The sequence below is a fragment of the Mustela nigripes genome, chromosome 3, assembly GCF_022355385.1.
Source record: "Mustela nigripes isolate SB6536 chromosome 3, MUSNIG.SB6536, whole genome shotgun sequence".
Classification (NCBI taxonomy): Eukaryota; Metazoa; Chordata; class Mammalia; order Carnivora; family Mustelidae; genus Mustela; species Mustela nigripes.
The window spans coordinates 38578215-38591610 of NC_081559.1; the positions used below are offsets into that span (position 1 = coordinate 38578215).

Consider the following 13396-nt stretch of genomic DNA (forward strand, 5'->3'; position numbering starts at 1 on the left):
AAATGTTTAAAACTGAAAAAAAAAAAAAAACCCAAACCCACTATAAAGCATGCCACAGAGATGCATGGTACTCTAGGTACCCACCCCCAAGGTACTCAAAGGCTGAGGCACATAGAGGGCTGTTGACTGCCTAAGATTCAGTTTTGTGCCTTCAATGCAGAACTCAGCCCGTCCCTTTTATTTCCAGGGAAAGCCTGGGTAGATCTCCGAAAGTATTGTGCATAGTCCAAGTATTGAATTGGGGTTGAGTTTTGCCCAGCAGCAAGATTCTGAAAATCCTAGAATCTGAGTGATGGGTTTACAGGGATTTATTAAATGAGTTACTTTTTCAAATGTTTGAAAATTTCATACTTAAACATTTTAGAAAGTCATTTGGGTCCATCAGCCCTTTGGGAAAACTAGAGTTGTCATGCAAAAACCAATGGGGTGCTTTGGTCATCCCAGGATCTGGGAGGGCGAGGCAGTTGGTTCAGTGAACTGCTGGGAGCTTATGGGTGTACAAAGCACAGCCCAGATGAAGCTTCGGACAGAAGCAGTTTGCCTTGGTGACAAAAATATTCTTTGTACCTATACCAGGACATAACAAACGGGTTAAATATACTGAGTTTGATTTAGAGTTTTCCAGTTTAATGCTTGTATCACCCACATGTTCAAGGACTTGGAGGAATTCTTAAACTATAACTAAAAGATAATTTATTTATTAACTTTATCAAGTTATAGCTACTTGTTCCAGTATCGTCCACAATCACAAAGGTGTTACAAGTCCGAAGCCAACCTAGGTCTTTGACAACTTGAGGTACTGGTAAGAAGTTACCTCTGGATTTATTATAAGAAAAATTAACGTAACATTTTTAATTAATAATAAACCCCGTTGTTAAGCCACTTTTAGTTGGTATGACATACATAGAAATTATGTCTGCAATAGGATTCCTTGGGTTGCAAGTGACAGAAACCAGACTTAAATCAATTAAAAAAAAAAGGTGGTTAATTATAGGGATGATGGGGAGGGGGGTGTGGCTTACACAGAGGACAGAGCAGAGGCAGGAATGAGAGCACCCTCATGGAACTCAGAGCTTGGGCCCTCGGATTTGAAGCTCCCAACTTTGCTTTCTTTGCATCTCTGTGGGTGACCGCTTTATTTTCTCAGGCGTTTTTATGTGATAAAAGACATGATTACAAAGCTGCCCTTGATTTATTTTCAATACATATCCCAAAGACAGGATTTCTCTTCCTGATAAATACAGCTTTTCTTTGAAGATAATCTCAAGTCCCAGAAGAGAAAAGGCAGGGCTGGGGGCCAGGAAGATGGTGGCCACAGAACATCATAGGGCTTCTTCAAAGTAAAGCTCACCTACTTTCTCCGTGCCCTCTTCCCTGACCCTGGCCTTGGTCACCTTTTGGAAGCATAAAGTGGAAACAGAGACTCTCATTACATAGCCTCAGTGCCTGGAAGGAAGGTATTGCCCCTAGCTAGCTCCCCCACCTCCAGCTGAGCTGGGGACTGGCAGGTGCTCTTTCAGTGCTGTTTAATTTGAGCTCCAAAGCACCATGTACAAGGAGAGGAAGGATCTGTGCTCCTGTGCTATTTGAAAACCAAAACTTCACGTGTTGGGAAAAAATAAAAGTTCCTCTAAAATTCCAGGAAACTGCTGCAGTAGGGTGTAAGTGTGAAGCTTTTAGGCAGATTCTGGGCGACATTTTTGGTTCTAAGGTCGCTCTTGTAAACTGGGAATAACAACGCCTGGGTTATTTTCCCACGATCACCACCTCGTACTGCGATCTCTCGCCGCTTGTTCTCCCTGGGATAGAACGAGCTCCTTGAGGTTAGGTGTTGAGCTCCGTCGGCTCATCCCCGGAGCTGGGCATAATGTCTGTGGAATGAACGAATGGGGAAGTCGTGGAGAGGAAGACCGGGAAGCCTCCCCGCAGGAGGTGACCCGCAGAACCCACCCACCAGCAAACACCCGCTTCATTTCCGACGCCCGGAACCCTCACAGCCCGGTCTCCGAAAGGGCCCGCCTTTCCTCCCAGGATGCTCCGCGCCGGCGCGTCCCATGATTGGCTGCGTCTCCCCCACGTGATGCTAGGCTGGCGGCGGCGGTTGCCGGGGCGACAGCTGGAGAAGTGGCGGCCGAGTGGATTTGTGGAGGGTTCCCGCGGCGGTGCAGCAGGTAAGCGTGTCCCCCGACGCGGTCCGGCTGCCCGGCATCCGCAGCCCCCGCGCAGAAGGAGCTGTAGTGGGCCCCGAGGGCCGAGGATCTGCGGGGCGCTCGCCCCGGAGGAGAGCCAGCTTGGCAGCCCCTGCAGAACGCCCCACTTTTGGTCAGCCGCCCTGGGCGCTTATTCTGGCGTGGGCCGGAGGAGGCCTCCTGGATAAACCGAGGACAGGCCCGACTGCTTCGCGCAAGTAGTCCCTGATCTGTGCCTCGGTGAGCCACACTTGGAAGGGGGCGCAAGCCGTCCCGCTGGGTAATGACGGCTGAGCGGGTAGCCTGGGGCTTTTAGATGGAGCCCCTCCATTATCTGCATCAGCTAACCTCCTCCCCAGACTTCATCCGATCCAAGCAGAACTAGGATGCTAGCCATTTGTCTTGCAGACAAATCCCATAGCCTTCCCGTTACTCAGCCAGCTTGTAGGTCCGAGAGCCCTTTATACAGAAAATAAGCTGCCACACTGCAACCCCCAGGAGTGGCTGAAGAAGTTTTCTCTAGTTTTTGCATAAAGTAGAGCAGTGCTTCTCAAACTTGAGTGTGTGTAAAAGTCATGCAGAGAGCTTGTTTAAAGCAGTCGCTGGATGTCGTGTCTGCTATGGTGTTCAGGAAGATCAGGGTGGTTCTAGGAATTTCATTTGCACAGGCACCCCGGCTGATTCTGATTGAGGTGGTCCTAGCATTTGGCATAATGCTATGTATTTTTTAGAGTCGGTCTGGATTTAAATTTTGACCTTCGTCACTTACTACCTGGATTTTGGGGAGCATCTCAGGCTTCTGGAGCCTCAGTTGCCTCATCTGTAAAAGAATTTAAGTCACATTCATCTCTCAGGTGTATTGTGAAGACTAAATGTGCAGCATTTTGCACGCTGCCTGGCATACAATAAATTCTTTTTTTTTTTTTAAGATTTTATTTATTTATTTGACAGAGATCACAAGTAGGCAGAGAGGCAGGCAGAGAGAGAGGAGGAAGCAGGCTCCCCGCCGAACAGAGAGCCCGACGTGGGACTCGATCCCAGGACCCTGAGATCATGACCCGAGCCAAAGGCAGCGGCTTAACCCACTGAGCCACCCAGGCGCCCCCATACAATAAAATCTTTTTTTTTTTTTTTTTTATATATTTTATTTATTTATTTGACAGAGAGAGATCACAGGTAGGCAGAGAGGCTGGCAGAGAGAGAGAGAGAGGGAAGCAGGCTCCCCTCCGAGCAGAGAGCCCGACGCGGGACTCGATCCCAGGACCCTGAGATCATGACCTGAGCCGAAGACAGCGGCTTAACCCACTGAGCCACCCAGGCGCCCCATAAATTCTTAATAAATAAATGAACTTTTATGGTATAAATGTTTAGAGAAAATTCTAATTTTTGAGAATGTCAGAGTAATAGACTGCCCAACAGTGGCTCACATTCACTGAGAGACCATCACGGTAGACTCTTATTCAAATGACAGTCTTGGGCGCCTGGGTGACTCAGTGGGTTAAGCCTCTGCCTTTGGCTCCGGTTATGATCTCAGGGTCCTGGGATCCAGTCCCACTTCGGGCTTTCTGCTCAGCGGGGAGCCTGCTTCCCCCTCTCTCTCTGCCTGCCTCTCTGCCTACTTGTGATCTCTGTCTGTCAAATAAATAAATAAATAAATACAATCTTTAAAAAAAAAAGTCTTTAAAAAAAAATGACAGCCTTGAAGAACTTCTCTGAGGAAGTGATGTTTATTAAGGACAGGGGTTAGCCAGGTGAAGAAAAGGAGGAAAATGTTGCAAGCAGAGAGAAGAGTAGCTGGAATTCTCAAAAACAACAAAATTCTCTTGTTACAGGGCCTTCAAAAAAATCCTGTTCTCTTTGCTTGGACTTCATTTATTTGTAAATATCTTGGGTGTCCACCAGGCTCTGTTAGGTTCTGGAGGGATCAAATTAATTAATTAATTTTATTTATTTGAAAGAGAGAGAGTGCATGGGTGGTAGATGGCGGGGCTTGGGGAGGAGCAGAGGGAGAGGGAGAGACAGACTCTTAAGCAGGTTCCACACCCAGTGTGGAGCTGGCACAGGGCTCTGTTTTATGACCCTGAGATCATAACCTGAGCCAAAATCAAGCATTGGATGCTTAACCAGATGAGCCATCCAGGTACCCCTGGAGGGATAAATCCACCTCACTGCCTTCGTAAACAGGGTAATAAGTGTAGCAATGGAAGTAAAGGTAGAGTTCAGAGGTACCCCAGAGGAGAGAGAATGCCTTGTTGGAGAAGAAAGGGGAGGGGGTCATAGGAGACCTCCTGAAGGAGGTCAGTTCCTCATTCAGTTAGCACAATGAGTCAAGTTTGTGGTGGGGCGAGAACATCAAACAGAAGGTTTGGGGTTGTGAAAGAATATGTGGTACTGGTACTGGGGAATGCTTGGGATTTACTACTGATGGGCCTGATGTGGGGAAGGGGGAGAAGGGGCATGGGTGGTGTGTCCAGGGAAGAGCTGCAGAGATGCTGGTCCCTAACAGGAGGTGGTCTTTCTCCTCCTTATGAGTCTGGCATGTCTGTACGTGCCAGGAAGGGTAGGTGTCCTGTCCTCCCCGCTACTTCCAGACCACTGCTTTCCTGCTTCAGAACCCCCAGCTCCTTTGATGTGCACATCCGGGCCTTTACCCCTCGCTGCCCTTCTTTGAGGCTGTCGCCTAGAGGGGCACAGGTGTAACCCCAGGAAGGCTGTAGCGCCCGGCTCACTGTCTACCCCTCTGCCTCCTCTATTGGAGATTTCACCCTCCTGGCTGCTCACTCCAGTTTCTTCATTTTTAGATGTGTCTTTTGTCCATTCTCTTTATTCACCACTCCCATTGTCATGTACGTTTTATACTGCATCACTTCCAAAGTCAAGCGCCTGTTCTGCTCTGATCACACTTTTTATCTTTCAAGCTCCCAGGAATGTACCTCGGAAGTGGATCTTAGGCGCCATGCCGCCTTCAGCACATGTTGGACCCTGTTGCTCATTCGCTGCCCCCTGCACCGGCACCCCCTTCCTCCAGCCCTACTGCTCCATCACTATTACACTTGTTTTCTCTTTTCCCTGTCTTCTGGAAAAACCTCACCTGGGCTAATCTAACTCCAACAGCTGGGGCTGGGGAAACTGCAGAATTGTGCAGACTGGTTCCATTTTGGATTCGAGTCCATGTTGTCTTAAGCAGACTCTCAATATTGGAAATCGTGCCACAGGTCGGTAGTCAGCTTGGTTCCCACCTGCTCTTCTCTTCCAGCTATCAACATGCCTCTTACTGCCAGCTGATGACCTTGTTTCTTGTTTTACTCATTGCTGAATCTGTCTGTTTTTTTGGTCAGTACCCATCTCCTCTGCCCTCCCTCCGTGTCAGGGGATGGACTGTCCTCACCCTGTCTAGGTCCCAGCCCTTCAGTGGGATACTGGGTGTGGCAGGAACCTTGTTTCCTTAACCTTCTCTCTCTTCTACCTCAATTTGTCCTTCTCTAACTAGGTTCTTCCCACCAACCTACAGACCTGCTGTTTATAATGTCTTCCTCCTTAAACCTCCCATATCTTTCTAGCCACCACAGGTTCTTTCCTCTCCATTTTGTGACAGATCTCCCTGTCCCTCCTTTGTTACTTCTCTTCCTGACGCTTTCCAGTCAGGCACCCTTCATCACTGCCCTTATCCATGTCACTGTCAGACTCCATGTTGCCAAATCCAGGGCTCAAGTCTTCTGCCCCATGTTACTTGACCATGTGTAGTCGCAGTTGATGTGGGCTTCCAGGTGCCGCAGTCCCCTGCTTGTGTCCCACTGACAAGTCCCTGCTCTTGCTTTGTCTCTTGCTGGATGCTTTTTCTCTCCCTGAGTTCTTGGTCCCCGAGTGCTCCAGGGTTCAGGTATAGGCCTGAGCTCTGTTCTGCTAGGCCTTCTCCTTAGGAGTCCTGTCTGTTTGGGATCCTGGTCTTCTGAAATGCCATCTTTATGCTGACAATTCCGAAATGCTTACCACCAGCTCCCGCCTTTCCTTTTTTTGTTCTTTTTTTTTTTTTTTTTAAGATTTTATTTATTTATTTGACAGAGAGAAATCACAAGTAGGCAGAGAGGCAGGCAGAGAGAGAGAGAGGAGGAAGCAGGCTCCCTGCTGAGCAGAGAGCCCGATGCGGGACTCGATCCCAGGACCCTGAGATCATGACCTGAGCCGAAGGCAGCGGCTTAACCACTGAGCCACCCAGGCGCCCCCTTTTTTTGTTCTTAATTTAAATTCACTTAATTAACATGTAATGTATTATTAGTTCCAGAGGTAGAGTTCATCAGTCTTGTATAATACCCAGTGCTCATTACATCACATAACTTCTTCGTTAGTGTCTGTCACCCAGTTACCTCCCGCCACCACCTTCCTCCCCTCTAGTAACCCTCAGTTTGTTTCCTAAGATTAGAAGTCTCTTATGGTTTGTCTCCCACTCTGGTATTGTCTTATCTTGTTTTATTTTTCCCTCCCTTCCTCTATGCCACTCTGTTTTGTTTCTTAAATTCCACATATGAGTAAGGTCATATGAAAATTGCTTTATCTGATTGACGTATTTCGCTTAGCCTAATACCCTCTAGTTCCAGCCATGTCATTGAAAATGGCAAGATTTCATTTTTGATGGCTGCATAATATTCCATTTTGTATATATACCATATCTTCTTTATCCATTCATCTGTTGATGGACATCTGGGCTCTTTCCATAGTTTGGCTACTGTGGACATTGCTGCTATAAATATTTGGGTGCACATGCCCCTTCGGATCACTACATTTATATCTTAAGGTAAATACCCAGTAGTGTGATTGCTGAGTCATAGGGTAGCTCTGTTTTCAACTTTTTGAGGAACCTCCATACTGTTTTCTAGAGTGGCTGCACCAGCTTGCATTCCCACTAATAGTTTAGGAGGGTGCCCCTTTTTCCACATCCAGGCTGACACCTGTCGTTTACTGACTTGTTAATTTTAGCCATATGTCCGGTGTGAGGTGGTATCCCATTCCCATTGCAGTTTTCATTTGGATTTCCCTGATGCCGAGTGAAGTTGAGCATTTTTTCATTTGTCTGTTGGCCATTTGGATGTCTTTGGAGAAATGTCTGTTCATGTTTTCTGCCTATTTCTTCACTGGATTATTCATTCTTTGAGTGTTGAATTTGATAAGGTCTTTACAGATTTTGGATACTAGCTCTTTATCTGATAAGATATTTGCAAATATCTTCTTCCATTCTGTTGGTTGTCTTTGGTTTTATAACTGTTTGCTTTGCCGTGCAAAAACTTTTTATCCTGATAAAATCCCAATAGTTCATTTTTGCCTTTGTTTCCCTTGCCTTTGGAGATGTGTCTAGAAAGGAGCTGCTGAGGCTGAGGTCACAGAGGTTGCTGCCTCTGTTCTCCTCAAGGATTTTGATGGATTCCTGTTTCACATTTAGGTCTTTCATCCATTTTGAGTCTTTTGTGTGTGTGTATGGTGTAAGGAAATGGTCCGGTTTCATTCTTCTGCATGTTGCTGTCCAATTTTCCCAACACTGTTTGTTGAAGAGACTGTCTTTTTTTTCATTGGATATTCTTTTTTGCTTTGTCAAAGATTAGATGACCATAGAGTTGAGGATCCATTTCTGGACTCTATTCTGTTCATTTATGTGTATGTCGGTTTTTGTGTCAGTATCATACTGTCTTGATGATTACAGCTTTGTAATAGAACTTCAAGTTTGGGAATTATGATGCCACCAGCTTTGGTTTTCTTTTTCAACATTAACAAATAAAATTCTTTTTTTTTTTTTTAAAAGATTTTATTTATTTATTTGACAGACAGAGATCACAAGTAGGCAGAGAGGCCGGCAGAAAGAGAGAGAGGAGGAAGCAGGCTCTCCGCAGAGCGGACAGCCCGATGCGGGGCTCGATCCCAGGACCTTGGGATCATGACCTGAGCCGAAGGCAGAGGCTTTAACCCACTGAGCCACCCAGGCGCCCCAACAAATAAAATTTTTAATGGGGAAAAACTCTGAGCTTTTCCCCTAATGTCTACTATCAACACTGTTCAACATAGTACTAGAAGTCCTAGCCTCAGCAGTCAGACAACAGAAAGAAATTAAAGGCATCCAGATCATCAGAGAAGTCAAACTCTCACTCTTTGCAGATGACGTAATACTCTATGTGGGAAACCCAAAAGGCTCCACACCAAAATTACTAGAACTCATACAGGAACTCGGGGCGCCTGGGTGGCTCAGTGGGTTAAGCCGCTGCCTTCGGCTCAGGTCATGGTCTCAGGGTCCTGGGATCGAGTCCCGCATCGGGCTCTCTGCTCAGCAGGGAGCCTGCTTCCCCCCCCCCTCTCTCTGCCTGCCTCTATGCCTACTTGTGATCTCTCTCTGTCAAATAAATAAATAAAATCTTTAAAAAAAAAAAAAAAAGAACTCATACAGGAACTCATCAGAGTGGCAGGATATAAAATCAATGCACAGAAATCAGTTGCATTTCTATACACTAACACTGAGACCGAAGAAAGAGAAATTACAGAATCGATCCCATTTAAAATTGGATCAAAACCCCTAAGATATGTAGGAATAAACCCAACCAAAGAGACAAAGGATCTGTACTTGGAAAACTATAGAACACTCATGAAAGAAATTGAGGAAGAAATGGGAAAACGTTCATGGATTGGAAGAACAAATATTGTTAAAATGTCTGTGCTACACAGAGAAATCTATACATTCAGTGCAATCCCCACCAGAATACCATCAACTTTTTTTCATGGAGCTGGAACAAATAATCCTCAGATTTGTATGGGAACCAGAAAAGACCCTGAATAGCCAAAGGAATGTTGAAAAAGAAAATCACTTTTTCCTTTACTTTGAACTCACACACACCATCCTTCTCAGCACCCCTCTCGGGTGCTTTGTGGGCCTGTGACACTTATGGCTGGGGCACTCAAGGTGGCCTCTCAGAAAATCACTTTTTCCTTTACTTTGAACTCACACACACCAACCTTCTCAGCACCCCTCTCCAGTGCTTTGTGGGCCTGTGACACTTATGGCTGGGGTGGCACTCAAGCTGGCCTCTCAGACACCCCCCCACCCCCGGTTTCCCCCACCTCAGCAAATGGCATCTGCCTAGGCCCCAGCGTCGCCCTTGACCTTTTCCCTTCACATCAGCAGGTCTTGCCACCTCTCCCTTTAACATGTGGAAGCCGAGCCCTTCCCAGGATTCCTTTTGCTCATCCAGACTTCCCTATCACCAGCTTGGGCTTTGCTATGGCGTCCTTACCGCTCTGTCCCCTCAGTCTCTCTCCCGTAGAGCAGACCCTGCTGTTATGAACTGTCACTAGGGTGGTGGCAGTCCCCTGTCGGTCCCCTCTCTGGGCTTCCTGGTACATGCAAGCTGCTCCTTTACGCAAGGCCTGTTCTACCTGGCCCAGCACCTTAAGTCCTCCTGGGTCTGCTTTGCTTCTCTCATCTCACCCACGGGACCTCAGCACTCCGCAGCCCCTACCCTCCCTGTCCTCCAGATCTGGAGGTGATCTCCCTGTCCCCCCTTTCATCTCTGCCCACATGTTTCCAGGGAGGCCTTCTCTGCCCCCACTATCTAAAATAGCCCCATATACCTCTTCCCCAAGCCCTATCCCCTTCCTTGCTTGATTTTCCCCATACCTGAAATTACTTCCATTCATTTTTGAGCAACTGCAGCATGCCAGGCACTGGCCTAGGCACTGGGGACCCCAGGGGAACAGATGCTCTCCTGAATCCACAGTGAGCAGTACTTAGATGTAGGGACATGCAAGTCAGGTAGTGGTTAGTGCTGTTGAGAAAATAAAACAGGATGAAAGACTGAGCAGTGATGGGGCTGACCCTGTACAAAGGGTAGTTGGGGCAAGTCTTTCTGAAGGGGTGACATTTAAGCAACTGAAGGAGACGGGGATGTCAGAGGGTATCTGCACTAAGTGCAAAGTCCCCAAGAGAGGGCAGGCATGTGATGTGGCTGTCTGGTGGGGGTGGCCACGCAGTGGCCATCATGGCTCAAGTTAACAGAACGAAGGAGAGTGTGTGGGAGGCCATGTTGTGTAGCCTTTGAGAGTTGGGCCTAAGTAGTGTAGCCTTCCTCTGGAGGGTGCTGGAACCACGGGAGGGTCGTGAGCAGGAAGGCAAAGATCACTTGTTAGTAGGATAGAAATGGAAGTGTAGAGAGAGAGAGAACGGGAGATTGTGTCACTGTACCTCGGGGGAGATGAAGCTACAAGACGGTGGTAAGACCAAGAAGACAGCGAAGAGAGGGAAATGACTACATTTAATCTTCCTGACTTGTGTTCAAATAACTGAAATCAAATGCACTGGAATGGGCAGATCAAAATGTAATGTTACAGAATCATGTGTTCCTAGAACTAGAAGACGTCAATTCTCCACTTTCTTTTATAGAGAAAAGAGGCCCTGAGCTTCAGTGATTTGCCCTGGATCAGGTGCCAGTGAATGGCAGTTAAGATTAGTGCCCAGGCTTTGTCGTTCCCCTGGGGTTATGGACAGCAAATCTGGTTTAAGAGCCTGGGAGTGGGGCACAAGGAGTGGCTTCTTTGGGCACACCTGGAGAACAGAAAAAGTAGAAAATACTTTTTAAAAAGATTTGCAATATTTTATTTAAATGTTTGGAAATGTACATAGATATTGTGCATTCCTAAATGTAATGAAAAACCTGACCATGGGGCACCTGGGTGGCTCAGTCTTTTAAGCTTCTGACTCTTGATTTCAGCTCAAGTCATGATCTCAGGGTCATGAGATCAAGCCCCATGTTGGGCTCCATGCTGGGCTCTATGCTGGACATGATTAAGATTCTCTCCTTCTCCCTCTGTGCACCCCGCACCACCCTCCCCCCACCACACTGCTTGCTCTCTCTCTAAACTAAACAAAACAAAAACTGACCTAATACATTCCCTGGTGCATGAGTTTGTGTTAACACTTGTGTAAATGCACACCACTTCCTCCTCCATTACTGACTGTAAGGCTAAATGATTATGGTCTTCAGGAAACATTAACAATTTTCTTGCAGGGGGCGCCTGGGTGGCTCAGTGGGTTAAAGCCTTTGCTTTCGGCTCAGGTCATGATCCCAGGGTCCTGGGATTGAGCCCTACATCTGACTCTCTGCTAAGCAGGGAGCCTGCTTCCCTCTCTCTCTCTGCCTACTTGTGATCTCTCCCTCTCAAATAAATAAATAAAATCTTTAAAAGAAATTTCTTGCAAATGGTATCCCATATCTTTGTGTGAATGATTACTACTTTTTATTTGGAGGCGGAGTGAGGATTGGTGAGTTTATTTATATCAGATTAATATTAATGTATATCCTTCTTTAAAGTAAATGCATGAACCCTATCAAATTCTGTTTTGTTCTAAAATGTACTTTGTGGACTTGACTGTTTGAATTACACATACCACATTATGGCACATTAGAAAGCCGAATAAGAAGATTAATCTTCCCCAGTCTCTCTAGCAATCTTCGATGCCCATTTACACCACCTTCTAGCCTGTGTTCGTATTCATTTTAGTAGTTGTCATAGAAGAAAGAATTACTTTAAACGTGAGCCTCCATATTTTTGTATGATAAATAACCAAAAATCGGGGGCCTAAGACGACATGGAAGTCCGAAATAGGTCTCACTAAGTTAAAATCAACGTGTTCCCAGGGCTTGTTCATTGCTGAAGGCTCCAGAGGAGAATCTGTACCTTGCCTTTTTGAACATCTAGAGGCTGCCTGCACTCGTTCTTTGGCTTGGGGCCCTTCCTCCACTTTCAGGGCCAGCGAAGCATCACTCTGACATTGTCCCTCTTGCCTCCTTGTAAGGACCCCTGTGATTACACTGGGCCCACGAGATAATTATATATATTCTCCTTATTTTAAGGTCAGCTGATTAGCAGGCTTGATTCCATGTGCAACTTTAATTCCCTCTTACCATGCAATCTAGAATATTCCCAGGTTCTGGGGATTTGGTTGGGGGCCTTATTCTGCCCACCACAGCTACGTTGTTATCATTTCACAGATGGCTGAAATGAAAGCATTTATCTTCTGTTTTTGTCTTGTAGAGACTTTTGCTGTGTGAAATAACAGTAACAGTTCACTATGGGAGATGTTCTGGCTCATGAATCAGAATTACTTGGACTTGTGAAAGAGGTATGTTTTACAACACAGGGGTCGCAGAAAGAGATCTTGTATTTTACAATGCAGCAAATTTTATAGTGTCTTATAATGCATCCTTACATTAGAGTTACCTGTTTTCCATTATATGATTTTTTGTTTTCATAACTAAATTGAAATCCTAAAGCCATTTGAAAAAAATTTCTTTAAAGAAAATTATAATAGGGACACAAGGGTGGCTCAGTCACTTAAAGTGTCTGCCTTCGGCTCGGACGATGATCCCAGCATCCTGGGATCAAGTCCCACATCGGGCTCCTTGCTCAGCTCCTGCTTCTCCCTCTGTCTCCTGTTCCCTCTTTTTATGCTCTCTCTCTCTGACAAATAAATAAAATCTTTAAAAAAAAAAAGAAAGAAAATTATAATAACATATGCTCGCAGTAAAGAATCAAACGAAGTGGAAGTATGAAAAGTTCATTTCCCTGTTCCGCTCCTGCAGGAACCGCTATTAATGGGTTAGCCTAGTTTTCCAGACTTTTTTCCTGTGACTATTAAAAATATATTTGCATGTCTGTAATTTGTTTTACAAAATGGAATGATGGCATACACATTGTTCTAAAGCTTGGCTTCTCTCCCTTGACAGTAATATGGCATGAATATCTTCCTGTGATCTGCCTCATACTTCTTAGGCTATAGACTGTTTCACTGAGTGGCTCTATCTACTTAACTTGTTGTTAATGGACATTTAGATTTCCTACACTGAAAGCTTTGGAAGGACAGGACCCACACCCTAGGCTTTTTAATATTCTCTGATGCTTTTAGCATCGGGCAAGCACAGTTTCTTGGTGCTCAAGAAACCGTGGCTGCTGTTTAAATCTGTGATTAAACGGTTCATCAGGCACTGTGAGCCACAGCCTGGGAGCTAGTCATCCGCCCTGGAAATGCAGCTTTGGAATTTGTTGGTGCGATCCTGAATGTGTTCTTAAAGCTGGCCCAGCAAAGGGTTGTGGACAGGGCCTGGGGAAAGAGCCCACCCACAGGAGGTTCTCTACTCCTGTTCTCCCCTCCTTCTCAGTCTGTGGCAGTCACGTCT

At 46.0% G+C, this 13396-nt stretch overlaps 1 protein-coding gene across 6 annotated transcripts in view; it reads left to right on the top strand.

Annotated features, from left to right (window-relative positions):
- The first annotated feature begins 2082 nt into the window (after positions 1-2082).
- Positions 2083-13396, top strand: part of ARMC9 (armadillo repeat containing 9) — a 153615-nt gene continuing 142301 nt past the window's right edge. For all 6 annotated transcript variants that reach the window (XM_059393706.1, XM_059393705.1, XM_059393709.1 and 3 more), the window contains exons 1-2: positions 2083-2171; positions 12255-12342. In XM_059393706.1, the coding sequence (XP_059249689.1) occupies positions 12292-12342 (51 nt within the window). In that variant the 5' untranslated portion in view covers positions 2083-2171; positions 12255-12291. The remainder of the gene's footprint in view (positions 2172-12254; positions 12343-13396) is intronic.